Genomic DNA, 27601 nt, shown 5'->3' with positions numbered 1-27601 from the left:
TAGGAAAAATGAAAAATGTCTTTACAAAACATTACAGCATTTATGAAAATACTGGGTATGAAAAATATGTACAATGTATTAAAAAATCCGAATAAAATTAATGCCAGGATTTATACATTCAGTTATGTGTTAAAAATCCGTATGTATACAACAAAATTTGTTAAAACAGCAGTATTTTTACTATGTTAAATAAGTCTTTGTTCAATTTACAGTTTCTCTCATTACTATTTTATCAGTCCACTTATAAATTAATTTGCAAGGCTGTATAACCACTGTCACACTGTCCAGGTAAGTACTTTTGTACAAAATTAGTGCCTTCCTCTTGCAGTTTAAATTGTTAGAGATACACATCTTTACAAACACCCAATTCACTCAACACTCAAATCAGCATCTTGCAGGATAAAAAACAGCATCCATCCCCTTTGCAGAGGATGGGGAAGGCAACTAGAAGAAAGCCGTGGTACTACGTTGTCCCCTCATTTCTAATGAGCAATTTCCATGCTGCTGAGTGAGCAGCTGGTCCTTAAAAGGGAGGGTTTTTATCATGTGGACTCTCACACCTCTCCACATGTGCCCTGAACTCTGCTCACCCTTGAGTGCATTTCTTTGCAGAGCAGTGAGCCCATTTTTCTCCTCATCACCACCCTGCTCTGAAGCACTAAGTGAAGACCTTGTTAGATACCTGAGGAAAGCAGAAGCAATGTCCCCCCACTTGCAGCAGTTACTCTCCAGTAAAATACCTGTGCGAAGAGGGAGCAGCAGTGCCTCAGCAGAGTTGCTGAGGGTGGTACCTCTTCCTTCAGCAAGCCTTTCCCCCAGCAGAACCTGGAGCCAGTCTGAGCAGCCTCATGGTGTCAGAGATCACCCCTACTGGAGGCACAGCTCTGGACTCTTCCCCGAGGCCCTGCCAGCCTTGCCTGTGACAGGCCAGGACATCCCGGGATGGGTGCTGGAGAGGTAGGTCAGCCTTTAGAGTTGCTGACGAGTTCAGGGGGAAGTGTCCCATAACAGGGGCTGTGGCTGTAGCACTGCAGCTCCTGAGGAGCAGGACATCCCAGCACTGTTCACCCCCAGCTCTGGGGCTGGGGCCCAGTGCCCTACAGAGCTCTGCTGCTGAAAGGCAGTTCAGATACTCAAAATCAGATGGAGGAGCTGCACGAGAGTGCCCAGGACACTGCTGCAGTGTGCTTCTGGGGGAGCCAGGGTTCAGTGCACAGCTCTCAGAATGCCAGCAGAGAAGGGATCACGAGGCTCCAGTGCTCTGTTGCTGGGTTGTGGCTCCTGTGGCCCTGTCCCACGGGGCAAGGACAAGGCTACACGTTGGTTTCCAGCCCCAGCAGGCGCCCCATGCGCTCCATGTTCTTGTCCAGGGTGGCCCTGCAGGTGATCTCCTTGGCGCACTCCGAGGGGAACCAGCCCCTCTGGCCGTCCCGCAGCCGCTCCCCCTCGTACCAGCCTGCGGGGAAGGGACAGCAGTGACACCTCTGCAGCTGACCCCACAGCTGGCTGCTTGCACTAAGGTGACCTGGCTGACAGTCACCACAGACATTCTGCATTTGTCTCATCTGTGAATCAATTACCAATTTAGGATAGCTTTGGCATATTTTTTTAATACAGCCAGACTAGGAAGGACATAGTATGTAAAAAGTATTGCACAATTTGACTATTTTTAAAAAATACTGTCATTCAAATATAGTTTGATGTAATGCTATAGGACCACTGTAATCTGAAGAGAGCAATGCAGGACAAGCAACAGGATCTCTGATTTCAGAGGTGATTGAGTAACAGCAAGTAAGGATTTAGTCCCTCAAGTGCTGTCATGTCCTACATCCCTGAGCCAGCACTTGGTGCTATCAGTGCAGTTGTGGGCAGGTCTGGCAAGAACCAGTTTTCATCTTGGGATACTCAATCCTGTGGAAAACCTCAGCCAAGGCCCCGTGCCAGAGCTGTAGCAGCAGGAAAGCCCAGGCCTGGGGGATGTTTCCCTTGGACAGCACTGGCTCTCACTAAAATGTCTGAGCTCCATGTTTTTAGACAAATTCAATTTCCTGTTTGTGGACACCTCCCATGCCACCAGCAGCCACATTCTGCAGCTGATTGTATCTGCTGGTTCCTTTAGAAACCTGAACCCAAATGCTCACATTTTCCTTGGAAGCTGAACCTTCACTTACTGCAGCCCTGTGCTATTTATAGGAAATGAGTTTTTCTAGCTGGATCCCCCTGCAGAGGTGACAGATGTTTACCTGAGAGCACAATCCTCACTCACCATCATTCACTTTTTGATAAACCAAAACGACATCAGCGACTTGGAGCGAGAGTTCATCGGCCTGCTTGGCTGTGTATGTTCTGATGATCTCCACCTGAGCCAGTGCTGGGGAAGGAAGGAGCCAGGCTCAGTTAAACCAGTCACAGAGCAGGGGCTTTTATTACAACACTTCACCATTTATTTTAAAAATTTCCCCTCCATACATCTCCCCATCCCTTAGGGTAGTTCCTGCCCACCCTGGCCCACTGAGGGCAGGGCTGTTCCCCTGCAGAGCACTCCCACTCCCACCAGTTGAACTTACTGGTCCTGTCTGTGTGATGTCCATCGCTGTCCTGGCGCAGTGCTGTGATCCAGCGCGCTCTGTCACTCCTGCAAAGCAGCAAAGCAAACCCAGTGTCCCAACTCATGCCCTAGATAATGGAAAGCACTGAGGTCCCCCTACTTCTTCCAGTATCAGCATCTCTCTCTTCAGCACCTGTGAGTAACCCCTGTGTATCATCACCTTTCTCTATTCTGTGCCTTCTTCACAAGCGTTTTCATCTAACAGGAGTACTTTTGTCCTTGGGACCCACATGCCACAGGAAGGGACAAGACAGGATCCAACTGTGCTGGTTATCTTTGTGTCAGAGAAAACATTTCAGTTTTAGCTGCACAAAACTATTACAAAGGCATGATGAACTCTCTGAACTGTTTGGCCTTGGTTCATCCTTCTCAAAGGACAGGGTAAGACTATAAAAATAGGTAACTTAAAATACAGGAATTCTTTTCAGACTCTTGCTCTAAGTGATGATCAGCTGGACTGCTATTTATACTGCAAACAGCATAGAACATATCAATAATAAGTCTGCAGAACAAAATGTCTTTTCATAGAAAGCTCAGACAACTAAAAATGTCCTGCATTTTTTCCCCAATAAAATTGCATTTCCAAACAAGTGTGAATCATCTGCTGCTTTCATAATGAGATCTTTAATAGAAAGCACTGATGATCTTTAGTTCCTTTCAGGGTTATTCTAAACTTTGAAAGCAAACCTAAAACTATCGATTTTTCCAGGCAGGGACATGTCTGGAGCACTCCTTTCATGTCTCTGTCCTGCCTCCAGCTTCCCCCAGAACAAATGAACTCTTTCAGTGCTGGGAGGTCATGTGGAAGATGATGGCTCAAGTGCACTCCCCAGCAGGCTCTGGCTGCTGCTGGTTTCTAAGGCAGGACATTCCTCACAGTGCCCAGGAGAGCAAGGACAGAGCTCCTCCTGCATTAACCCTGCTCTGCTGCCACTGCTGCACCACCCAGCCATCCCCACCAATACCCACAGCGCCCTGCTCCAGGCCCAAAGCACTCTGGGGACACTGCTGTGCCCCATGCTGGTGCTGTGCCCACTGCCCCACGGTGACACCCACCCTGGGTGGCAGCACTGACCCACCCTGGGCTGAGGGATCTGAGCACAGGGCCAGCCCAAGGCACAGCGACATTGATCTCTACAGGCAGGGTAATCAAGGCCTTACCCAGTAGTTTAAATTAATAAATATCTGCTACTTCAGCCAGGGTGGGTGGGGCAGCCCAAGGTGAAGAAATCCCTTAAGTAGCTGTACTCACTGAGTCTCTGCTCCCAGGAGCATCTCCACCCTGTCCCCGGCATGGTTGCTGAGCAGCACGAGCCTGAAGAGGTGGGATGCAGAATTCCGGCCGGAGTGGAGCATCCCTGCCACGTTCTTCCCGGGAGAGGAGCTGGGCTCCTCCCCATCACAGGGCACCACCAGCAGCTGCTCCCGCAGCGAGTACTCGGTGACATTGTAGCTCTCCTCACTGCAGGGCACAGCCAGGAGAAAACACCAGTTACCATGCAGTTTCCCATTCCCTTTGGAAGCAAACGCAGTGACAGCCACCACACAACTCCCTGATGGGAACAGTTCTTCCAACACCTCACAGATCCACGTGGGGGTCACCAGCTGCTGCCAGTGGGTTTGGTGTAACACAAAGCCCCTAGTTCAGCTCTGCAGTACATTTTCACTGCTGTTCTGTGAACCAAACACTGAGATGGTTTTGGGTTCTTTCTGCAGAACAGCTTTGTGCAATCTCAAATGATGGACACAGAACATGCTCCTAATGGAGCCAATCCTGCTCAAATGCTCTGAACCATGGAAGGGATTGGTTGAGGCTTGGTTTTTTGCAGAGAGGTAGGTTTTGTTTTGTTTGGGTAGATTTGGTTTCTTTTGAGGGGGTGCAGTTTTGTTTTTTTCCAAGAAGTCAGTTCAGTATTTTCATCTGAATAACTCCTGCTTAGCCAACAACAGAACTGGTAATCCCAGCTGGGAGTGCTGCCATCCCTGCCTGGGAATCTTGCATCTGAAATGTGTCTATACATTTGTGCAATGAATAATAAATGCATTTCTTATAAATTAACCAACTAGTTTGTACATGTGCACAGCTAATCATAACTGCATTTCTTACTCATTAATCAGCAGATAAACCTCTACAAATCCTTTCTGCTCCTCACCTCCATCCCACAAACCAGTCAGATCAGACTCCTGCTGAAGGGAATCCAAACACATGTAGAAGTGGCCAGCGCATTCCAATCGAGCCCTCTGGAGTCAATGTAGCACTGATTTCCCCCACCCTTCACCTCAACAGCCAGGTCTGTAAGAGCAGGGCTGGGCTGACCCTGAGCACCAGGCAGATCACAGCTGGTCCTTCCCCAGGATCCACATCTGATAGCACTGACTGCTCCCTTTAAGACCCTGCATTAGTGCTCAGCAGGTATTACTTGTTTTTTTAATGATTTTTTTTTAATTAGATTGTGTCTACACACAGCAGGGGCTACAAGGCCAATTGGCAGAAGAAAAGTTCCTAATAAACTAAAAGCTGGGCTGTGAGGCAAAGCAGATTTTTATCCCAAGGCTTGTGCACAATGACACATCCCAAGTTGCTGTGCCCCTCCTGCCCAGTTCCAGAGAGCAGACCCATGACTGCAGAGCCTCCAGCAGGTCAGAGCTGCTGTTCCTGAGCAGCTCCAGCACAGGGAGCCACGACAGAGCTGGGACAGGGCTGGGCAGTGGCTGCTGAGCCAGCGCTGGAGATGAACTCTGGGAAAAGCCCCAAGTGCAGCCTCAGATTGGCCATTTTTAGCATGTAGTGGGGAGCAGTGTCTTAGTGCAATGCTAAGAATCTGAGATTCAACTGCTCAAGGAAACGCACAAACATTCAATCTCAACTAGCAACAAACATTTCTGTCTGCTGCTGTGGTGCCACGGCAACACTGTGGGTGGGAGCACAGATCACCCAGAGCTCTAGCACTGCTAACGAGCTTTGTCACTTGGGCAGAGTGAGCTTCACGCTCAGGGAATCGTGGGCAGTGTGGAGGGGAAGGGACAATCCCAGTACTTTATCCTTCCTAAACGTCTGTCTTTGCTAGGGCATCAAGAATGAACTTTTTAAATCTGTTTGACAATTTGGAATCTCAATTATGTCTGCCAAAAGTAAATCCTGTTTAACAAGAGTTACTCATTATTTCTAACCCATGATAGAGACTCAAATAACGCCTGAAATTCCACAGCCAGGATCACGTTAAAAGTCACTGTGATTCAAGGATTGAACACAAAAGCAGTTTTAAACTGGTGAAGCTCTTACCTTTTCTTCTTGGTGATGATGAGAACATCATTGAAGAGAAAGAAGTACACCTGCTGCTTAGAGGTTCTTTTGGAAAAAAGTCCAGTGTCTTCTACATAGGCTGTTAATTCACCCCTCTTCACCAACCAGCGTGAAGAGGAAACCAATGGAAATGGCTGCAAGGCAAGAAAACCACATTGTAATCCTTGAAAATTAGATTTTTTTTTTTTTTTAAATAGAGAACAAATTAGATCTGTTTGGGAAAAATGCTTGAATAAACTCAAAGTTCAGAGACTACAAACACGAAGAGGCTACCAAAGTTTAAGGGACTCAATCATTGCTACAACACACAGGTAACAGCTGCAAATACCTGGGAATCACTGGGGCACCTGTCATCAGTGCTCAGGGGAAACTGAAATGAACACACCTGGCTGGTCACACTGGGGATGAACAGACTGGGAGACCTCCTGAGGGCACAGAGCAAAGCCTGACTTCCAGCAATGTGTCTGCAGGGTGAGATGTGGCTCCTGAAGCACATGGGGACACAGGAGTGTCCTCAGCACCACACGGCTCTTGGAGCAGCAGTGACATTCCTGTGCTGCTGTCACCTGGGAAAGCCCCAGAGCATCTCAGCTGCCTGATGTGAAGACCTAGCTTTATTAATCCAAATTATTATTCCCAGCTGCAGGAGACACAGAGCCCACAGGAGGACCTTTTGTTTCTCTGGGCCAGAAGATGGAGGGAGATGTGAGACTGTCCTGGTCACACAGATCCCTGAGGCTGCACCGAGACAGATGCTCCAGGGAGACCAAGGTCCACACTAATGAACATAACTGCCTGTTTTCCCCTCATTTAAACACCTTTCACATGCTTTTAAAAACATCCCTTCATGCAGTTTGTCAGCTGCCTTCCCCATTCTGCATGAGTTGGCTTTTTGTATCCAATAATCCCTTGGCTGAGCCCATTGCAGCCTGCCTGTACCTGCTGAGCCAAACCCAGCCCAGCACTGCCACTGAGACCTCCCTGCTGGAGGAACAAACGCTGAGTCCCTAAAACAAACCCCTAAAACTTCTCTGGTGCAAAAGATGTAAAATTTAAGAATAAAAACTGCTGAAACTTAATTAAAAACTTAATTCTACATTTGAGCCATGTACAAAAGCAACTCAAAATCTGAGTCACTTCCCTTGTGCTCCCATGAAATTCTCCGCAGTTATATCTAACAAAATAATAAACAAATCCTCAAAACTCTGTTAGGCTGGGCAAGAACAGAAATACTTTAACTAATTTATAATGGCTATAAAACAGAGTTACAATCCCATGATGACTGGTTTACAATCAAAAGCTACTTAAAAAAGTTCTGTTTGAAGATGAACAAAAAATTCCTCCAATCTCTACTGCAAATGAGTTCATCCCATTTTCCTGACTATCTTCCAGAGGCAGCTTAGTTTTACTTTAATTTTTCCTTAATTGCTGAAGGAGCACATCACGTGCACCATGTCCCTGCTATGCAAAACAGGCTCTCAGAAGTGAAAAATGCGTTTAACCAGAGAGGGTCTTCCCTGCCCATTGCAGGGCTGGGGTTTGGGTGCACAAAGGGAAATCTCACAGAAAAGCACAGAAAGACAAAGCCCCAGGACAGCTGCTGCTGCTGCCACGGCACCTCTACAAGGTGGAGTGGAGTCAGTCAGGGCTGCCCATGGAGCAGGGAGGGACACAAAGGGATGGACAGGGACAGAGAGGGACACAAAGGGACGGACAGGGACAGAGAGGGACACACAGAGATGGACAGGGACAGAGAGGGACACACAGGGACGGACTGGGACAGAGAGGGACACAAAGGGATGGACAGGGACAGAGAGGGATGGACAGGGTCAGACTGCATGCGAGGGACAGACATCACATCCTCTCCCGGGGAAGGTGAGAGACTCCAGACCCTCACCAGGGCCCTGATCCTGAGGGGCTCCTGGGATCTGAGTGGAAGCACAGAGCACCTCAGCCCTGACACTGGGCTGGACTTGCTGAAGACTCAAGTCTGTTACCACCCATCAGGAAATGCTCTGGTGTCATTTGCCCAGTGTTTTGTTTATTGCTGCTGTTGCTATAAACAAATATTACTGTCAATTTTTAGGCAAAGTTTGAGAATAAAAATACTTTAGGCAAGTTGAAAAATGTCTTTTTGGAGGCAGCATTTGCCCCAAGCCTGACCGAGAGCCTTTCCAGAGCTCTGCTTTTAAAATCATGAACCTCCACTCACTACATGTCTGATAATGAAACAATCTTCTCCCAAAAGAACCCTCATTGTGTAATGGTGTCAGACCTTAATTACAGAAATGGGATTGTAACAAACATTGAATAGAAACAATAAATGTACTTGAAGAAAGATCCTGAAAGTCCAATAAAGCTCCCCTACCTCTGACTGGGTCTGTTGTTGTTTCCTACACAAGATTGTACGGTATGTTTTTAATAGAAACCTGTGATATCCCACCCTTAAGGAGAAGGACAAACACCCCCAGGATCCTTCCCTGGAAGTGCTGTCCCAGGCACACCTTTCTCAGCAAGTGCATAAGCAAATCTCAGCACTGAACAGCAGCCTTTGGCCCCTCTCCTAATGCCAAAATCTTCACAGCAGCTTCATCTTTACAGCAAAGAATACTCTTCATTTGGTATTTATTCAAAATCCCTTGCGCTGTAGCATCATCTTCTACTAAAACAAAAATACTTGACCAAAAGGTTTAATTTCTGTCCTACCACAACAGGTTATTTCTTTGCAAGGATCACTGTGGGATATGACCATGTCAGGAAAGTTCCACTGTTCACTGTCTCAATTACAATGGTCAGGAATATGATCCTCATCCTACCTTGATTTTGAATTCCAGCTGGGAGTTAATCGTGTACATCATCTCCGTCCTCTCCATCTTGCGGGCGCCTTCATTGCACAGCCGCACGAGCTGCCAACGAGAGGGGCTGAGTGGGGCTGAGCAGTGCCTGTGGCCTCCAGCACCAACTGCTGCTCCCTTGCCAAAAGCCCTTCTGGGGGGCACAAGCACCCCAATGTGGTGTTTGCAGGGCCCCAGTGACCCTGCCTGGCCCCATGGCTGCACTGCCCCGACACCCCAGTGCTCCCACAGGGCCCTGACAGTTCATGGTTCTCCAGGGGGGAAAAGGCTCAGCCCAGGTTCTGGCTGAGCAGGGCCACTGCTCTGCTCCAGGTCAGTGATCAGCTCCAAACACACATCCTGCTCCCAGCTGGACTAACTGCCCACCCCACACTGCTCCCACACACAAACCTGACACCACCACGGAATCATCCAGCTTGGCATCTTTTCCCAAGTAAGAACCTGTAATTCTGCACAAACCCAGTCCCCAGTGGCCTTTCTTAAATACAGCAATGTAGAGTTTTTATGCTTCAGTGCTCTTCCCGCCTGTATTATTTATGCATGGAAAACATCCATCTTTCCCTGGAAGCATACAGGAATAACTTGAGAATGTACCTTGCTGACTTCTTTCAGAGCCTGCTTGCAGTTCTCGTATTTTGCTGAATCCTTGGGAGTTTTCTGGCAAATAGTCTGAAACAAAACATTAGTTACTTCAGAGGACCAAGCAGCACAGATTGCTACCCACTGAGATTTCGCTACTGAAATCCAGGAGCTGAATCACAGCTGTGGACTGGTATAAAGAGGGAACACTGCTCACTTGGTCACAACTAAGGAATGCCTCCCTGGAAAACTTCTGGGAGCAATGTGATGCTTTGCACCTCTCCAGACAAGATTTACACAACCATCTCCAAACAAAAAACAAAACTGAAAGAGGGGGAAATAAAATGTTTGGTTTGCTCGTTTAGATTATTTCAACCTAAGAGGGAAAGGAGGTGAAAGAAAAACCCAGGTGATCAAATTAATCAGTGCTCAGTTGGAAAATATACAGAACAAAATGATCAGTTCTGTTTCTGGCTCCTAGCAGTGTGGGAATCAAAGCCTGACGGCAATCTGCACTGCTGCTGGTGGTCCAGCTCCTCATTTGGTTTTAGTACCTTAATTGAGATACCACAAAACACTCCCTGGCACTTCATCACTCTGAGCCCCCACTCACTGCACAGCAGGGAAGGACAGCTCAGTGCCACTCCCACACAGCTCCCTTGGGAATGGAGTCCATCCTTCAGGCTCCCAGGAGTATTCCCTGCCAAAGGGCTCTCACCCAACTAACCTGACAGCAGGTCTTGTTTTCCATCTGCAAGGTTCATTTCAGTCTTAGCACTACATAGTTTCTATGCTGGCTCCTCCTGAGTTTCACAACTGTTCTGACCCTTTACTTTACAGTTTTTCCTATTAGAACATCCAAATATTTAACTTGTGAATGGGGGAGCAAGAGGGCCCAGTCCCAGTCAGAAAACAATTCCAGAATGACTCCATAATGCACAGCCCAGGACTGGTGTGAGGGAGAAGATATGAAGAGACTGAAGTGAACCACAACTGAGTACGAGAGAATGTTAACATTGCAAGAACATGCAGCAAGGAAAGAGGAATATAGCTGTTCTCACATCCATCAGTAAGGGGAGACGAGTGACTCTCTGCATGGGGAGGATGAGGAAGGAGATCATGGGCAAATTCCGGCAATCCTCATGGGACTCGATCCGGGACAAAGCCTCCTTAAACGCTGCATTTGTGGCTCTGGGGAGAAAGAGGATGAAAGAATTAAATGGTGTGTTTTACCAAACAAGTTGCTGAATTTTAAATAAACCATTATTTTCTTAACAGGGAAGTGTGATTTGCAAGAGTCAGACCACCCAAGCCTTCAGCTTTATCCGCTCAGATCCACCAGCCCAGCACTGACATTAAACCTCAGGTGCTGCCACCCCTGACCCCGAGGGCAGACAGGTGTGGCACACAGTGTCACACTGTGTGACACCGAACCGACAGAGGGAGTGTGAGCCATGAGCCCAGCAGGATGGGGCTGTGCAGCCAGGAGAGCTCCCAGTGCCCTTCCCCAGAGGAAGGTGCCCACCAGGGACAGCCCAGCCCGTCACAGCGGGGCTCTGCAGTGCTCACAGCAGTCTCTGCAGGGTGCGCTGCTGGTACACCTCGTTGCTGCAGTACTTCACGTAGGGGTCGAAGGTGCAGCCTGCGTGTCGTGTCACGATGTCACTGATGTCATCGATGAAGATGTTGTTCTGGTGCCTCGCCTCAAGCTCTTCAAAGAACCTGGGGGGTTAAAAATCAACTGCTCACTTTTACACACAAACAGCATCTTTCACAACATTCACCTGACACAACCCACGGCTCTATCAGCTAATGACAGCTGGGCTGGGCTGTGACGGGGTGGGACCATCGCTCCTTTGGCAGGGCAGCCAGGGCAATCCTGGCAGGACACAGGGCTGCTGCTGTCCCCTGGCAGCTCAGCAGCAGCAGTGCTAGCAGAGGCACTTCCCATTCCCCAATGCCAGAACCAAACAGCATCACTGAGCTGGTCAGACCAGAATTTCCAGAAATGGGGTTGGAAAAGAAATGAAACTACTTCAAACACATATTAACACATTTCCTCTTGCAATTAAAGGCAGCACAAGACCAGAAGTGCTTAGTGAAGCACAGGTATGTGTGGCTGCTGAGCCAAGGACAAAAGCCATGTGGTGGTGGAGCAGAACATGGACATGGTGCTCTACATCCTCCAATCCTCCACTGGAATCAGAGATTGGAAATGCTGAAAATGGGCACAGGATGCCAAGGATTCAGGCAAAATCCTGAGCTGGCTCTTCCCCTAACCATGCTCATTCCAAGAACCTCTCTGTTGGCCATGCTCTGTCCCACATGTGAGTCTCTTTGGCCACTGGAAGCTTCCAACTGCTTTTTGTACTCCTAATGTTCCCACAGCCTTGATTTCCATGATGCTCACTGGAAATCCCTCACTGTTTGGGGTGTAACAGCTCACAGATCAGCTCTGCAGGTCACTCCTCACACATGTAAAGCTGTTCTGGCTGCAGCCTTTGTACATCAGCATTCACTGCAAGAATCCTCAACTCCCTGGAGTAAAGAAGCTCACAAAAAATTCTCATACAGCACAGACAGGCACAACAGATTCTGAGCTGTCCCAGACTCATCCTCTGCTGTGGATTTGGGGTTTAGTGTCAGAACCACCCTACCCACTGCTCTGAGAGCTCCAGCACACAAGGACAAAGCTAGAGGGGAAAGAGCTCCCAGAAGTGTCGCTGGGGTCCAAGAAGGAAAAAAATACATAATAAAATTAAATTAAAAAGAGCCTGTAAGTACAGAGTCTGCAGTGTCTCAGGAGCCACAGTAGATCCCCACCACAGACTTGGAACTGCCACACTGGGATTTGTTTCTCTCTGCTCAGACATGTTTATAGCTGGGAGAACCTCCCACTGCTGCCAATTCACTTTGCTCAGGAAATGAGGAAATCCAACATTTCCTGCTGTGTTATAGCACACTGACAAGGTGTTGGACCCTGCTGGGCCACAACTTCCACCTTTAGAATTTATCTGGTGCTTCATCAGTGACATCAGCAGGGACACTGTAAGAACAGTAAAGATCTGGGAGAGCAGAAGACTTATAAAAAAGGAAATTAAAAAAGGAAAGGAGGGACAAAGAGGAGTAGCACATCCAAGTCCCATCCCCCAGCATGTCCTATGAGGAAATCCTGCATCGAAGTTTGAATCAAAAGTTGTGGTTTTCCACATCTAATCTGCATTAGGTACAATCAGTGAAGCAAACACATCATAAACCTTCTCACTTACAATTTTAGGACAGATTCTGTCAAAAAGCTCAGGACTGAGCTGATTCCATTCAATTTAACCAAGGATGAATTTGCTGTGATGTGTGCAGGTTTTTTTGCTGAATGCCAGAAGGATTTATTTCAAACATCTCTTTCTGTTAAATCCAGAACTTTTCTGGTTAAGGTTAGATCCAATTAAGCGAAAGTCAAACAGCATAATTGGACAGAATTTGATTTCCCTCGTCTTGCCCTTATGTACTTAAAAGAATCATCCACTCTGCAACACTCCTGAAGGCTGAGGGCCAAATTCAGAACTGCAGGTTTAGCTCCAGGGTGCTGCTGACACCATCCAGGGGCAGAAACAAACCACTGGAGTGGCAGTGAGTACAATTCAGCTTTTTCCCCTGGAGATAAGGGCACTGGAGTAACAATTGCCAACTTGAGATAACTTCAGCTAAAAGTAATGAAGATTTCTGATTAACCTCTCCAAATCTGAATCTTCTCATAGGAACAGAATCTGAACATCTGCAACATTATTGTTATTCAGGAAGGAAGCGGTGGATTTAAAATAGTAAAAATGGGAAAAACATACTTATCTGCATAGAATTTTTATGCTGAATCAAAATCAGTTTTTACCCCCAAAAAATGGCTAGAGAGAGGGTGATTAAAGTGCAGAACTGAAATGAGTTTGTTTGGTGAGTTGCCACAATCTAAATAACCAACACATAGCTACACACACACCACCAAACCCTGCAAACTCAGCGCATCAAACACCTTTTTCTGGGTAATCTGCAGGGAGCAGCTCCAGAGCCAAACCAGGAAAAGCCACCCCTGCAGCCTGGCTGCTCCCTCTGGAACCCGACTAGCTCTGGGCCAGCCCACGCCCCAGGGCCTGGCCCTCTGCTGAGCCACTTGCCTTTCCAGCTATTTATAGTCCTCTGGCAGCAATCCAGAGCAGTGGAAAGGCCACGGCAGCCCTGCCAAGATATCCTGTTCCAGAGAGATTCCTGAGACAGCAGGAAGCTGCCTACAGCACCTGGGCAGTGGTGGGACCTGCAGGACAGCAGATGTCCCTTCCGCCAATAAATGCACCCACAGACACTGTGACAACGAAATGGGAATGTCTTTGTGAAGTTATGAACTCATCACAACGGCAGTGCTCATGTTCTGCGATTCTATCATTAAGACACAGAGTTTAAGAACAGTCAGAATGAGTTAAAGTGTTTTTGTTAGTGCCTTTTTCTGCTAATGCTGATCTGGTACCACAGAAGCATTTGCCTTATGCTGGCCCAATGGCAGAGAGAGGCACAAATGCTAAAGCTTTCCTTTCTCCTATAAACTCGGAGATTTGACCCTGCAGACCAACTGTTCTTCAAGACATTTCCCTAATTTCCCTGTAGCTCCTGTTTCCCCAGACAGGCTCTGGGGAGCTGTGCCCTCTCTTGCCCCACATCCCAGCCCTGACACTGATTTCTCACACTGCATTCCTGACTCATTCCTGACTGAGCTGCTCCCTGGCATCCCCTCCAGCCCAGCCCAACAGCTCCTGACCAGGCTGGACTGTGTGAGTTGGGTTCCAGTACTTCTGAACTGCACATCACATCACACAAGGGCCCAAGAGAACACTCCAGCTTTCTAGAGCACCTTCCAAGAGGTTTCCATGAACACACAGCATGTGCTGCACTCATTATTCATCTCCACTCTCCTTTGTCAGAGACATTCCAGGGAGCTCCCAAAAGCAGAGACGGTCTCTGCTCTCTGCATTCTGCTTCCAACAAAGGCAGCTTTGTTCCCTCAGGAATGGCCCTGTCAGGCACTACAGGCCTATCCTGGTGTTGCTGGAGAGTTTCCATTAAACACATTTCAAGTCAAAGTTCCTAGATAGAGGCTTTAAACAGTTTTGACTAAAGGTTTTTGTAAAGTATTTTTATCAGTTAGGACTCTTCAGATTACCAAAATTTTGCCCAGCAGCCCAAACTGCTGGTAACTACACTCATACTCAGGTTTTGCACTTTTAAGTAAAGGCTGCTTAAAATACAGCAGAATGAGACAGATGCTCCATTTTATAACAAAAGGGTGGATTTTGCTACCTTGAAAGACCTTGAAAGCGGAAAGCAACAGTTTGGAGATACCAAGAAAGAGGCTTCTGGTTTAAAATCGCTTCCATTATTTACACAAATGACATTGGTCAAAGCCAGCACAAAGTTTTGTTTTAGTTTAACAGTATTGCATAACTTGGGAAAGAAAGTATGTTTTCATTTAAGTTTAAAAGGACTTTTGACTTCTGATTTTACCCCAAGCTATAAAAAAGCAAGTTCTTAAAGCATTAGACTTCACAGACAAGAAAGACTAAGATTATAATTCTAGGCTTGTGTGGTATTTTTCCATTCTTTTTTTTCTCCTCCCCTTCCCACTTCCTTTGAAGACTATTAATCAAAAGGGTTGCAAGAGTTCCCCTAAAAGTATTGCTCTCCTCACCCCCATCATCCTTAACTTTTACACCTCACACTTCATGTAAGGAGAAGCCTTTAAAGGGTACTTTTCCTTGAAAATAAAGACTTTGCTAAGCTGAACTCCACAACACCACTGCTGTCAGACTGGGGCTGTTTTGGGGCCACAACACCCAACCTCTGGCAAAAGATGTCAACTGTAAGAGACAAAGAAAGGGGAATGGGGAGGGAGAAAGGAAAGTTCCCCAACCAAACCCAAATGTGCTCCTGCTCTGTAGCTCTTAAACTGGGTTTGCACTTGACACAACACATCAGCCTCCATGAACCAAAATCTTGTTCCTGCATAAACTTCAGAAGTCAAACTGCTGCCCAACAGATGTCAAATTCCAGACTTTGTGGTGTCTCAGAAAAAAAACCCAAGAAATTACTTTACCATGACTGCAAACACAGAACTTCACAAGTTCCACCAAGGTAAATAAGGGTTTAGCATTAAAGAATTCAGAGCTTCACAATTTCTACAAGAAGAATAATTTCTACAAAGGGGACAAAAGAAGGGGGAACAGAATCAAAAAACATTCAGAATCCTCATTCAGCCTGCAGCCCCCCTTCTGAAAGGAGGCCAATATTTCTCTGTTCCACAGGTAAAGAAATCCATGCAAAGCTGTACAGAACTACAGCTGAGATCACTCAGCACCTTCTCTAGGCCTTGGGCATCCTTCAGCCACTCTGCTCATTTCAGACTGGAAATCAGGGATAAGAAAAGCAACACAGACATTTGGATGTTTTAGTTATGTAGAATACAATATTCCACCTGCTGCTGTGAAGCAGGCTGGGAGAACAAATTACAATGGAACAAATCTCATTGAGCAACTTTTTGAAAGAGAGTTTGAAGTACTCTGAGTACACATACATATGCATGTCCTGGATTAAATAACACTGGCAGTCATTATCAGTCCTTAACAAGACGTTTCAGCATTTGTATAATATAAGATCTGCCATTTCCTCCTCTTCAGGCACTCTCTGTAGTGTGTGTGTGTTTCCCTTGTTCCTGACTTCCTGCTGAAGGAAGGAATGTGCCCAAAAGCAGCAGAGCAGCTCAGCAGTGCCAGCCCTGGTGCTCCCCGGGCTGTGCCAGGGCACAGTGAGGCCTCAGGACAGCACCAAGGCATCACCTGCCAGGAGTAGCCCCTCAGGGCTGTATGGAACTCCTGCTCAACTTTGAACAGCTGCACAAGGCAGACTAAACTTTATTTGATGCACTCAGGTCTGAATGCCTGATGCATCAGCATTTAGCTCAGAACTGTTCAGATTTCAAGGATGCTGATTTCCACTACAATTCACTTGGTGCTTTCCCTCCCTTCCCATTTTCACAGACACAAATCCCAGCGCAGACCCACTAAAGGTGAGGCTCTCACACTCTTGTGCATATCTCTGCTACTTGGACTTTCCGTCTTCAAACCAGCACAAGTTTTGGAGAAATGGTCACCACTAAAATGGTTACCTCTGCTTCCAAAAAGAAAGCTGCTGTTTTGTTTAAGGATGAACAATTCTGTTAAATACAGAAACGCCACACTTACTTTTTGCTTGCTTCATAAACATCCGTGATGTTGGAGAAGAGGTGGTGGCTCTCTGTTTTGGTCATTGTGAGGCTCAGTTCCCTGGAATTTTTAAACATCCGGATCAGAATCTCCAGGCTCAGCAAATAAGAGTGCTCAGAAGATATCACTTCAAATATTGCCTGCAAAGTGGAGGGGAAAAAGAAGAGACTTACTAGTGACTGGGCTTTTTTCCTTAAAAGAAAGGAAATGTTGAGAAGGGGTACAAAGCAAAGTTTTGGATGTAAACTAGAGATTATGACATAAATATACATTTCTATAATAGTTGCATCATTAATTAGACATAAGTAATTTAATATTAGAACAAAAAGCCTTTTTAAAGAAGTCTATATTCAGAGTTTTCAATGCAGCTGCAAACCAGGAGTCCGACAAAAGACAAAAATCTTAACACCATGTGTGACCCCAAGAGCACAGGAGTAAGGCTGGAGGCATGAGGCTGAGGAGCTCTTCCCAGACAGGTAACAAATGGGGCACAGACACCTTGATTCTAACATGCAAGGAAGGAAGGAAGGAAGGAAGGAAGAGAGAATCATCTCACTAATTTTATTCTGGAGAATAAAAAGCAGAACAGGGTGAGTGACACACACCCAGAGACTGAGGACAGCTCCCTGGTGCTTGCTGGGTGCTCCTGGATGGCACCTGAAGCCACACTGAGGCTCAGATGTGTGAAGCCCCAGGGACAGTGACACTCTCAGGCCAGGTGCACACTGCAGTTGCTACACACACAACTACTTTCAGCTTGCAAGGAAACATCTACTGAAAATAATTTTAGTTCAAATCAGTCTGTGACACATTTTCTTTAGCCAAAACATGCACAGAGATCCATCTCACTAACAGATTCTGCAAGATAGGATGTGCATGAAGACAGGACATGGACATTAATCAAGGCAGAAAACAAATGCAATTTTCTGCAGTGACAATGTATATGATTATAAAATAATCTAATAGGCTCTAGAAAGCAATTTAAAGAACAGATAAAGAATAAATAATGATAAAAGGATGTTTAAAAGAAATACAGTAAAAGCATGACTTGGTAATGTAACTACAGGTTAAGAATATTTATTTAGGCTCCCTCTGAAAGAATTGGCCTCTAAAATTCAAATAAAAACCCCTCAGGCCTGAAAACATTTTTGCTAACATTACAGACTTTACATTTAAAAGGCATCCAAAGAACTTGTTCTTTTTGAAAAGATGCAAGTATGGCTGCAGGAAACACAGACCAAAGGCTCCTAAAGGATATGACTAAAATATATGCCTTGTCTCAAAAGATCCCAGCAGGAGGAGGCTGAAGTGTGTTCTGAAGAGGAATGAAGATCCTGGGACAAATTACCATGGCAGGTAATGCTACAGAGCTCCCACTAAAGCCTTGTGCTCCCTGTGCAAGGACATACCTCGGGAAGGAGCTGCAGGGACACAGCTGGCTAGGCCAGGCTACGCTTTTCAACACCTCTCATTGTCTCTGACATAGCCCCTGTAGTGAGGAAGGAGGGGACAGCAGGTGAAGTGGACACAAGAGCAAGGGGGAGGAGGAAAGTGGATGAAGAGGACAAAAGGAGTAAAGGAGAAAGAGAGAGAAGAGACAAGCAGCCCAGTGCTGCTGCTGCCAGCACAGAGGCACCTGCCTGCTGCAGGGCACAGGGACCAGCTGGCTTCCAGCAGAACACCGTGCTCAGCACAGCTCACAGGGCTGGGTACAGCTCAGGAGCTCTGTAAAGCTGCTCTTTGCTCCTCACTGCTATAAAAATTCATGTGCCACTTCCTCCCTCCGTGAGCTCACGGTTAATGTCACCCTTCCCTGGCGCAGCAGTGGCTCTGGTGCTGCCAGGCTGGAGCTGTGCAGGGAGCACCCCAGGAGTCCCCAGCCAGGGACACAAGCACCTCAGCACAGACTGGGTTTATTTATTCACCCTGGGGAGAGAGAACACTTCACTGGAGGGCAGGAAGCCAAGCAATGAACTCTTATCAGTGTCTCCTTATCAGCACTCGGAGCACTGATCCAGGCAGGCAGTACAGCCCTGAGCAACCAACCCAAAGCACAGAGAGTACCTCCTGTCTTTTCCTTTCTTCCTGGCTGATCGCTTCTGACAATCCATTCTTCTTCACCTGAAAACAAATCAATCGGTATTTTTAATGCCTTTTGTGGGAGAATGTGATTAAAAAGAGATACAGGACTATCAAACAGCAGAAAGCAAAGCTCCAAGGAAGGCCTGACTCTACAGGAGTGTTACACACAGGACCCCAAACAGGAGGGACACCAGGGGCAGGGAAGGGAAGGAGCCACAGCACCACACAAGGGGAAGGCTCTGCTCTCTTTGTGGAGCAGAAGCACATCAGACACAGCACCTCACACACCTCCCTACTCCCATTTCTGTCAGTCTTCTCCAAAAGCTCCTAACATACTATCACCAACAGTTTTCTCTTCTTGCTCCACCTGTTCCCTGGAATTTTAAAGGATACATTTCCTTGTTTTATTCCTGCAGGAATAAAGAGGTACCACATGTTGGTCTGCACACCAAAGTACAGACTCACGGGTAAATGCCTATGAAAGCAACATCGACATTCCAGTGTGGGAGCCACTGGCCTTTGGAACACCAGTCACAGATTCCCATGGCACCACAGACACTTCTGCATGCTGAGCAAGAACTAATTAGATGCCTTTCTATTAAACAAAGTGCATTTGAATCTGCAGCCTGAGAGCTTCAGAGCATTCCTTAGGAAGTGCAATGGCACTGGAAGGTATAATGTCACTTTTTTCTGGGTGCAGTGGAAGAGTTTTCTAAAAATACTCAGACACAGGAAATACCTACCAACACATCTCCCAGATTTCAGTGCTCCCTGTTAACACAGACACTGCCAGTGTCCAGGGAGGTCTATGTGGCACCTGCTGAATTCAGGCTCCAAACTGCAGCTGTGCTCCACTGTCACTGCTGTCACACATGGGTGTGTCCACACAAAGCACACACTAATCCATCACATGGGCCAAGGGCCCAGCCTTACTCTGCCAATCAACAGCAACACTTCCACAGAGACAGAGGCCCAGATATGGAGCCTACTTTTGGCATTTCTGGGAAAGAAAATTCAATACCTAATTTTGACATGGCCAAAATGTTCAAGCTGAAATAATCTAAAAAAAGTCACATGTGTGATGCTATGCAAACAAAAGCTTCATTTAAGCTAAGAATATGACCCAAAGGAATGGAAGAGGCTCATCCCAGCTACTAAAGCTGCTGTCATCACACTGGACTTGCTTTCCCCCAGCAATGACTAATTCAACCATGGAGATGAGGAGCAAAGAATGAAAGGAAGACAGGTGAACTCTGGTTAGGGACCAAAAGTTCCTTCAAAACAAGGAGGTGCTGAAGCAGGGGAGCTCACCAGAAATGTATTAAGTGGCTGCACCATACCCAAAGTGAACATAAGCTCTTTGATATGGGGACAGAAAGGGGAGCCAATGCAGAGATCAGCCCTGAAGGCCCCTAACAGGCACACCAGGGGTCTGGGTTGGTACCATGGAGGGGAGGCAGCCCTGGACAGTGACCCTGCAAGGGAATCAGCCCTGGACAGTTACCCTGTGAGTGACCCAGCAAGGGACTCAGCCCTGGACAGTTACCCTGTGAGTGACCCTGCAAGGAATCAGCCCTGGACAGTTACCCTGTGAGTGATTCTGCAAGGAATCAGCCCTGGACAGTGACCCTGTGAATGGCTCTGTGTGGCCACTCACAGCAGCTGCTTTTGATGTGAATGAGAAACCAGTCACAAGCAAGACCAATCTCAGTTTCACATGTGGAATACACTTCAAGAAGACAGAAACGCCCTTTTTTATTACTGTTATCATAAAGAATTTGACAACTCCATACCTGAAGGGCACTACCCCTCAAACACAGCATGGTCAGAGCTGACCAGCTGCCATGGAAGCCTCCTGCAGAGAGAGGGGATCTCTTGCATCTCCCCTTGGCTCCCCAGCACAGGCACTGCTAACAAACGCCAGAAACATTATCCTCCTCTTTTCCCAACATATGCTGAAACCCAGGGCTGACATTTTCCAGCTGACTTCCTGCTACAACTCCAGACTCACTTTTTAACTTTTTAATAGACATTGACAGCATGTAATTTTTCCAGAGTTATAAACACAGTCACTATGAGTCTCAGATTCCCAGATTTTGTTTCCTCCATGCACCACCTTTCTCCAGATACTCCCCACTTCCAATCTTGAAAATCAAATACAGACAGCACACAAGTTTCTGTGCAAAGAGCAGTAACAAACAAGTTGGTTTCTGTAAGTGCAGCATGGCACTGAACAGTTCTCCTCCTGAGATGGTCTTCATGCTATTTTTGTCTCATGGCAAATTAGTGTTTTGAAATTATCATTATTATTATTACTGAATAGCATTCTTTCCAAAATACTTCAGCTGTTGAACATTTAACTGCTAGTTTGCCCAGAAGGCAGAAAAAACCAGCATGACTTCATTATAAATGCTTTTTTTGCAACATGAAACAAATGCATTATATTTAAAGTATTTGATTGTTGAAAAAAAAATTAAAGTACATCTTTTCAAAACCCCATTGTCTTGCCTTCTTTATAATTATTGAATCAGAGAGATTAATCTTTCAATATTTTAAACTGCAAAAGGGATATGCAGAGCTGATGGTCAAATATTCCAGGTGATCTTGTCATGGCATCATCTCTCAAATGCCAGAGATGAGAATCTACAACGTTTTACAAATTACATAAACAAAAACAACCCCAAACCCTTCATTTTAGGGATACTCCTCCAGAAGCCACAGAAATGATCAAAGAATAAGATTAACCCCATAAACACAGAATTTTTATGGTTCCTTCAGTCCCAAAATCATGTGTAGGACAGAGCTGTGGAAGTATCAGCTGTACTTTGTCAGGTTATTAGCAGGGAAGGCAGCAAGGCTGCAGCACTCATCAGAACAGCTGAATTTACTTTGTTTAATGATGCTGCTCCACCAAAGCCCTGCAGAGGCCTCCCAGCCTGGGCAAGGGACAGCAGAGCACCACCAGCTCCTCTCTCCACTTCTCGAAATGCTTCCCAGTAAACATCTGTACTCAAGTCAGCTGAAGAGCTGGTGTGGAGTGATTTAGAACAATTCAGCAGTAACTTGTTTGTAACTAACTAAAGCCTTTCTTTAGTGTAATGCACCCTTTTAGTGAACTCACACAACCCTTTTTTAAAGAATCAGCAAAGTTGTGTTTCTGTGGTTTGATTGTTTTTTACGTGAAATAAGGACCAGTAGCTGACTGGGACTCCCATGTTGTTCTTATGAGATGAAAAAGAAGATGACAAACTTAAGCCAAAAACTCCAGCAGCGAGTAATAGAAGAGTTTGCTTCAACCCGCCCTGAGATGCTGTCTCTGGCCATACAAGGATCACAACTCACCACAGAGAGCTGGCTCCACGTCGACCTCAGAGGCTTATGGTGAAAAACAACCTTGTCATCTGACTTCTGCTCTCGGGGCTCACACTCTTCATCAGAATCTATGTCCAGAGCTTTTTCCTTATAGTTCTGATACAATACAGCATTTTCTGTCAAATAACAACAGTTTGTCAGTCATTGCTAGAAAGTTAGTTTAGTTGCTCTCATAAAAATCTAAAGTAACATTTAAACAATGAAAGAAACCAAAGTGTCCTTGTGCTGCTCACACTCCATGAGACAAAGATAGCATCTGATTTGGGCTGGACAATGGTGCAGTACAGTGACAATAGATCACTGTACCCAAAGATCCTCACAGACCGAATTAAAGAACAGATGTGGCCTTTGTCAAGAAAAAAAATAGCAAACAATTCTTTCTTCCTTGGTTTGCTGTACCCAGTTCTGTAATTAACCAGCAATTAGAAAACAGGATCTTGTCTCAGTGGAGCAGCCACTCATCTGCAGGTCTCACTGTTTTCATGTCCAGGAAAAGCACATTGCCCACGCCAGCCTTTCTTCTGTCAACTTTAAATCCTGTCTTCACATTTCACGGTTTCCCACTTTCAGAGATTTGAGGTCAGAACAATTCCAAATTGAAAGTTAAAAGCTTGGCTGAGTAAGCACGAGACCTATGAACCTTAAGACAAAATACACTCCTCATGTATTTGAGTTCTGCCATCATTAATTCAGCACTATCAGTGGCAAAGGAACACAGGCGTGGAGCACTCCTGCTGTTTCCCAACCTCCCTGGCCACACACCCTGTGCAACAGCAGAGAGCAAGGACCGAGAAATTCAACACCACAATAACCCACAGACAGATTAAGCCATTAAACAGGCAGGCTCTGAAAGGTACTTTTAGATGGGCCAGGCTTTGGATAACATCCAATCTTCCCGTACAAGAGAAAGGGGAATGAAGGGGAAGTTTGGCTGCTCCAGGCATGGCCCCAAGTCCTACAGTCCCACACCTGGCTGGGTGGGTTTGTCCCACCTGCTCAGACCTACAGTCCTGCTAGACTAAGTGTGGCCTTTGAAGCAGTTCTTGGGAGAGTCTATAGAGTTTATATACTTTTAACAGAGGACACTGATACAGCAATTGAATTCTGAATTACTGAATTCTGCAAGGAGTTACACAGCAAGTTGTTAGCTGGCATCATCCAAGACAGAAGGGAGCGATTAGAAGAGACTCTGAAAAACATCATCAGGAGATAGCATGTGAAGAGATAAAAATAAGAGCAGGAAAGGGGATGATGCAAAGAAAACACAGTGGGAAGCTTTGAAAACAGAAACAAGAGGAAGGTAACACAGCAGCTGAGATGACCTCAAAAAGGCATTAAGCAGAGAAAACCCAAGAGAGTAGCAGTTATTATAACAGAACTTCTGGGGACTCTTCCATAGACGTTTTTCTTTTTGAAATATTGGGAAAGGCAGCAAACTTGGCAAAGCCCAGAATTAATGAGTAAGACAAAAATGCACATCCCCAGACAGTGTTTTTCTGGCATTTAGCTTGAAGCCTAGGTACCAAGAAAAGAAAATGCTTAGAGTCCAAGGGTTCACCCCAGCACCCTCAGCAGATGAGAAAACAGAAACAGCTGTGTGAACCACCAGCCCAGAGTGATGACTCAGGTGTGTGCTGCAGGGGGGGCCCCAAACCCACAAGGGATCCACAATGTCCTGCAGCTGGGCAGAGTCCCACAAAGGCAACCCCACATGGAGGAACCCACTATGGAACTGCACAGAACTGCGGCAGGCACATCCAACAGCTCACTCTGTGGGAGGGACAGGGGCTTAAGTGGGAAAGAAGCCCTTGACACACCTTTTTAGTCTGCCACTTTATGGTTTTTAAAATATCCCTAAGGTAGGTCGTGTGCCAAAATTAAGGTCCCATATTTCAGTCAGCTTACTGAAAAACAGGGTATTGAGCCTTTCCCTCCATACAAATAAAGTGTGTGAGAGGATCCTGAAGTTCATTTCCCTTGGGAGTTGTTAGCGCGTCTGTACAGAACAGGGCTCACCTTCCCCATCGAACGTCCCTTGTCCTTTCAGCATCTTCTTCAGATAATTTTAACAGAAAAGAGAAAAGTATGTTAGAAGGAGGAGAATGCAAAATAATCACAGTAACAAGAGGTTCTGTTTTATTCAAGAGTTGGGCACCAAATCAACAGGCCCTAATCTGTAAACTTCAGATCTTGGACAAGAGTTTAGTGAAAACAACTGTGTCACCACAGAAAGTGAAAAGCTACTTTTCACTTCAGTTTCATTTCTCTCATTCTTTGTTTATATGTATTTTCCCTGTGTTTCAAAAGCACATTATACTGGCTTGAGAGGGGTTCAGTGAACTTGCAGCTCATCCCACTGTCTCGGGGCTTTCCACAGAGGCACAGCACTGAGAGGCTGCCCTTCCACACTCTGCAAACAACAACTCTGAGTACTTTGTGAAGGAGCCTTCTGAGAGCACAACAAATCTCTGAAACAAAACAGCTGTTCTGGTGCAACAAGTCCCAGGGCCCAAGAGTCTATTTAATAAAACACTACTTGCAGAGAGCTCTGTAAGTATGGGACAGTGTCATATCCTCCTACTTTAAACATAACTCACTGTTTAAGTCTAATACCAAACCACCCTACACTCTGCACACAGCTGTTCACAATTTCATCAATTCCTATTTCACCACTTGCAGTATTTTCACAAAAGCATCCACTGCCATAATTTCAAATTGGCTGAAAACTGCCATAAAGGTGGTAATTATTTAAAAAAAATCCTAAAGCACCAGCCCTTGGCCTAATACACTTTATTATACAATTCCAAGCACTCCACAGAAATCTGTGGAAATATTTCATACAGTAACAAATTACATTTAAAATAAGGAAACACAATATTACACTATGATAAGTAAAAGAATACTATCAGTAAGTCTTTATACTTTAATACATTAACATTCAATATAAATCTACTTAGGGATTCTAAGGGATTACAACCAAGATTTAAAATCAGGCATGCTGCTTTTACTTTCAGGCATTACAGTTAAGATACCCAAAGTGGTTTCTATCAATTTAAAATTCACACTGTGATTTTTAAAAATACTTTAAAAGTAACGTCTCAGGTAAAGGAGTGAGGGAGGAAGTTCACTTTTCTGTCTCTATTCTAGCATGCACACTTTATTAAGTCAATGTCCCTTTATTTTCCTGTTTACTCCTTTCTGGGACATACGTTTTAAGCCAGTGGCTCGGCTGTGAAAGCTAGAGAAGCCACCAGGAAAGGCGAGCAGGAGGCAGCCAGGAAAGGCTCTGAGCCTCCTGGATTTCAACAGAGCCGCGTCCCTGCCGTCTCCTACACCTCACTTGGAAAGCAGCACTTGTAAGACTCACAGTAACTACGGAAAGTTTTGTGTTAGCAAAAAACAAACTGAAAATGCAGAATCAGCAGCCCACGCTCCCGCGGAGCATCACCCATCAGCACACCTTACCTTTATCCTCCCCAGGCTCGAGAACTTTTCTTTATCTTCAACCACCGCTTTCAGGATGGGCTGGGACATTCTGTTTTTCTTCTTGCAGTTGGCGGAGCCATCCAGGTCCACTCCGCTCACCACGGCCCGGCGGTAGGACGTGGAGCGCAGCCCGCGCCGCAGAGCGCCCGGGCTGCCCGTGCCGCCGTCGGGCTCGTCCTCGGTGTCGCTGCCCAGGGCCAGCCGGGGGGTCTCCACCAGGCTGCGCACCTTGAGCACCCGCTCGTGGCCCTGGGCCCGGCCGGCGGGGCGGCTCTCGGCCAGGCTGCGGGGGATCAGCTGCTGCGAGCCCACCCTGCGCGCCGCGGGGCTGTGCGTGCTCAGCAGGGCGGGGGGCTCCGCGCTCGGCATCCCCGGCGGCTCGGCGGCCCGGCCGCTCCCGGGGCATCCCCCCGGCGGCTCGGCGGGCCGGCCGCTCCCGGGGCATCCCCCCGGCACTCCCGGCGGCTCGGAGGCCCGGGGGCACGGCGCGGGCTGAGCGCTACCTGCGAACACGATGCGCTCCTCCTGCGGGGCCAGCGCGGGCAGCCCCGCGGTCCTGGGCAGCCGCGGCCGGCCCTGCCCGCAGCCCGGCGAGGAGATGGTGCCGTTGGCGGTCGAACCGACGGGGCTGTCCGCAGCCGGGGCGGGCAGCCGGGAGCTCAGCTCCGCGGACAGCGCGGGGGAGCCCGGCGGCCGCACGGTGCCGTTGGACACCGAGCCCATGGCGGGGCCGCCGGCGGGCTGAGTCCCGGAGAAGGCGCACCTGTCCTCCACGGGGAAGTCGGTGACGAGCACTCCGCTGGGGCTCTGGTACGACTGCGGCCGGGGCTTGCTCCAGGCGAGGGGCGGCGGGCGGGGGGTCGCTCGCCGCCTCCAGCGCGGCGCGGCGGGGCCCGCCCGGGGCTGCCCGTCCATCGCCGCCCGCCCGGCGCCGGGAGGGAGGGAGGGAGGGAGGGAGGCGGGCGCGGAGCGCAGCTCGTCCGCCGCCACAGCCCCGCCGGGCGCGGGGCCAGCGCGGGCCGGGCGGCAGGGGAGGGCCGGGCAGAGTCGCCCCGCTCGCACCGCCCGCTCCCGGTGCCGCTCCCCCGGCTCCGGCCCGCCCGCCCCACCTGCAGCTCGGCTGGGGGCGGGAGGAGCGGCGCTTCCGCCGGTGGCACAGCCCCTGCCCCGCCTGGCGCGGCCGCTGGTTCCCTGTCCCGCGCAGGTAGCCGGGCCTGGGGGGTGCCGGCGGTGCCCGCAGGCCCGGGGCAGCGAGTGAGGCCGCGGCGGGAGCAGGCGAGTTACCGTGAGGAGAGCCGCGGGCAGGACGGGCAGCGATTCCCCAGTCCCGGCGATTCCCAGCAGCCACAGCCCCGGGCTGCTCGGCAGCGATCCGCAGGTGTCCTCCCGGGGTACCCGTTTGATCTGCCGCTTAACGCACAGCCCTTGCGGCACTCGCGTGCAGCAGTGCCATCCTTGTGCCTCAGCGGTGCCATCCCGAACTGCCCGGCTGTGCCCCTGTGCCCTGTGCCTCTGTGCCCCTGTGTCCTGTGCTCTGTACCCCTGTGCCCTGTGTCCCTGCGTCCTGCACCTGCTCGCTGATCAGAGACACCTGGCCGGCTCGGGCTGCCTTACTGCCGGACAGAGAGCTCGGAGAAAGCTGGGAAACGAACAGATGCAAGTCGTTAATTTGGCAGATTTTGTATATCACTGAATCAGAAAAAAAAACCCCAGAATAGATTAAAAGTGCCTGATTACCTTTTAAAATATATGAAAAATTGAATTTACATTGAGTCTGTTCAACAATCAGAAAAAAAATACAGAGGAAAATGTAAGGATCAGCTAACCCCTTGTACGTGCACTTAAACCTCAGATGTATTATTAACTCTTCTGCCAGAAGAATCCAGGAAAACAAAAAATCTTGCTAAGAATCAAATTAAGCAAAGCACAAAGCAATTAAAATGGACAAATTTGTATGCCCCACAAATGAGACAAGACTGCAAATTGCCACTCCAGGTTCAAACAGCCAGAGCCGAAGGGA

The 27601-nt window shown here is 47.6% G+C and overlaps 1 protein-coding gene across 4 annotated transcripts; it reads right to left on the bottom strand.

The window, feature by feature from the left end:
- Positions 1–156: 156 nt before the first annotated feature.
- Positions 157–27066, bottom strand: ARHGEF26 (Rho guanine nucleotide exchange factor 26). Of its 4 annotated transcripts, XM_085068878.1 has the most exons (15): positions 26038–27065; positions 25561–25998; positions 24112–24148; positions 22066–22211; positions 18706–18762; positions 16621–16781; positions 10916–11068; positions 10408–10537; positions 9362–9436; positions 8729–8818; positions 5892–6046; positions 3861–4070; positions 2568–2635; positions 2267–2371; positions 157–1456 (listed from the first exon to the last, which is right to left on the bottom strand). In XM_085068878.1, exons 1-15 carry the CDS (start codon positions 26494–26496, stop codon positions 1314–1316), a joined length of 2427 nt encoding a protein of 808 aa, XP_084925004.1. In that variant the 5' UTR covers positions 26497–27065; the 3' UTR covers positions 157–1313. The 4 variants fall into 4 exon arrangements, with proteins under 4 accessions (XP_084925004.1, XP_084925003.1, XP_084925002.1 ...); XM_085068877.1 differs by having other exon boundaries at positions 24112–24145; positions 25561–27066; XM_085068876.1 differs by having other exon boundaries at positions 25561–27065.
- Between the last annotated feature and the right edge of the window lie 535 nt (positions 27067–27601).

Source organism: Lichenostomus cassidix, chromosome 9 (genome assembly GCF_008360975.1).
Source record: "Lichenostomus cassidix isolate B80296 chromosome 9, HeHo_3.0, whole genome shotgun sequence".
Lineage (NCBI taxonomy): Eukaryota > Metazoa > Chordata > Aves > Passeriformes > Meliphagidae > Lichenostomus > Lichenostomus cassidix.
The sequence above is the reverse complement of the archived record's forward strand: the minus strand, read 5'-3'. Positions and strand labels throughout refer to the sequence as shown.

Bases quoted from the DNA above. Each gene is read 5' to 3' on its own strand.
- ARHGEF26 (XM_085068876.1), bottom strand. From the start codon at position 26,496: ATGGACGGGCAGCCCCGGGCGGGCCCCGCCGCGCCGCGCTGGAGGCGG. The intron at 24,149-25,560 runs GTAAGGTGTGCT...AATTATCTGAAG, and splicing joins CGAGCCTGGGGAGGATAAAG to AAGATGCTGAAAGGACAAGG. The intron at 18,763-22,065 runs GTGAGTTGTGAT...ATTTGTTTTCAG, and splicing joins CGTGGAGCCAGCTCTCTGTG to GTGAAGAAGAATGGATTGTC.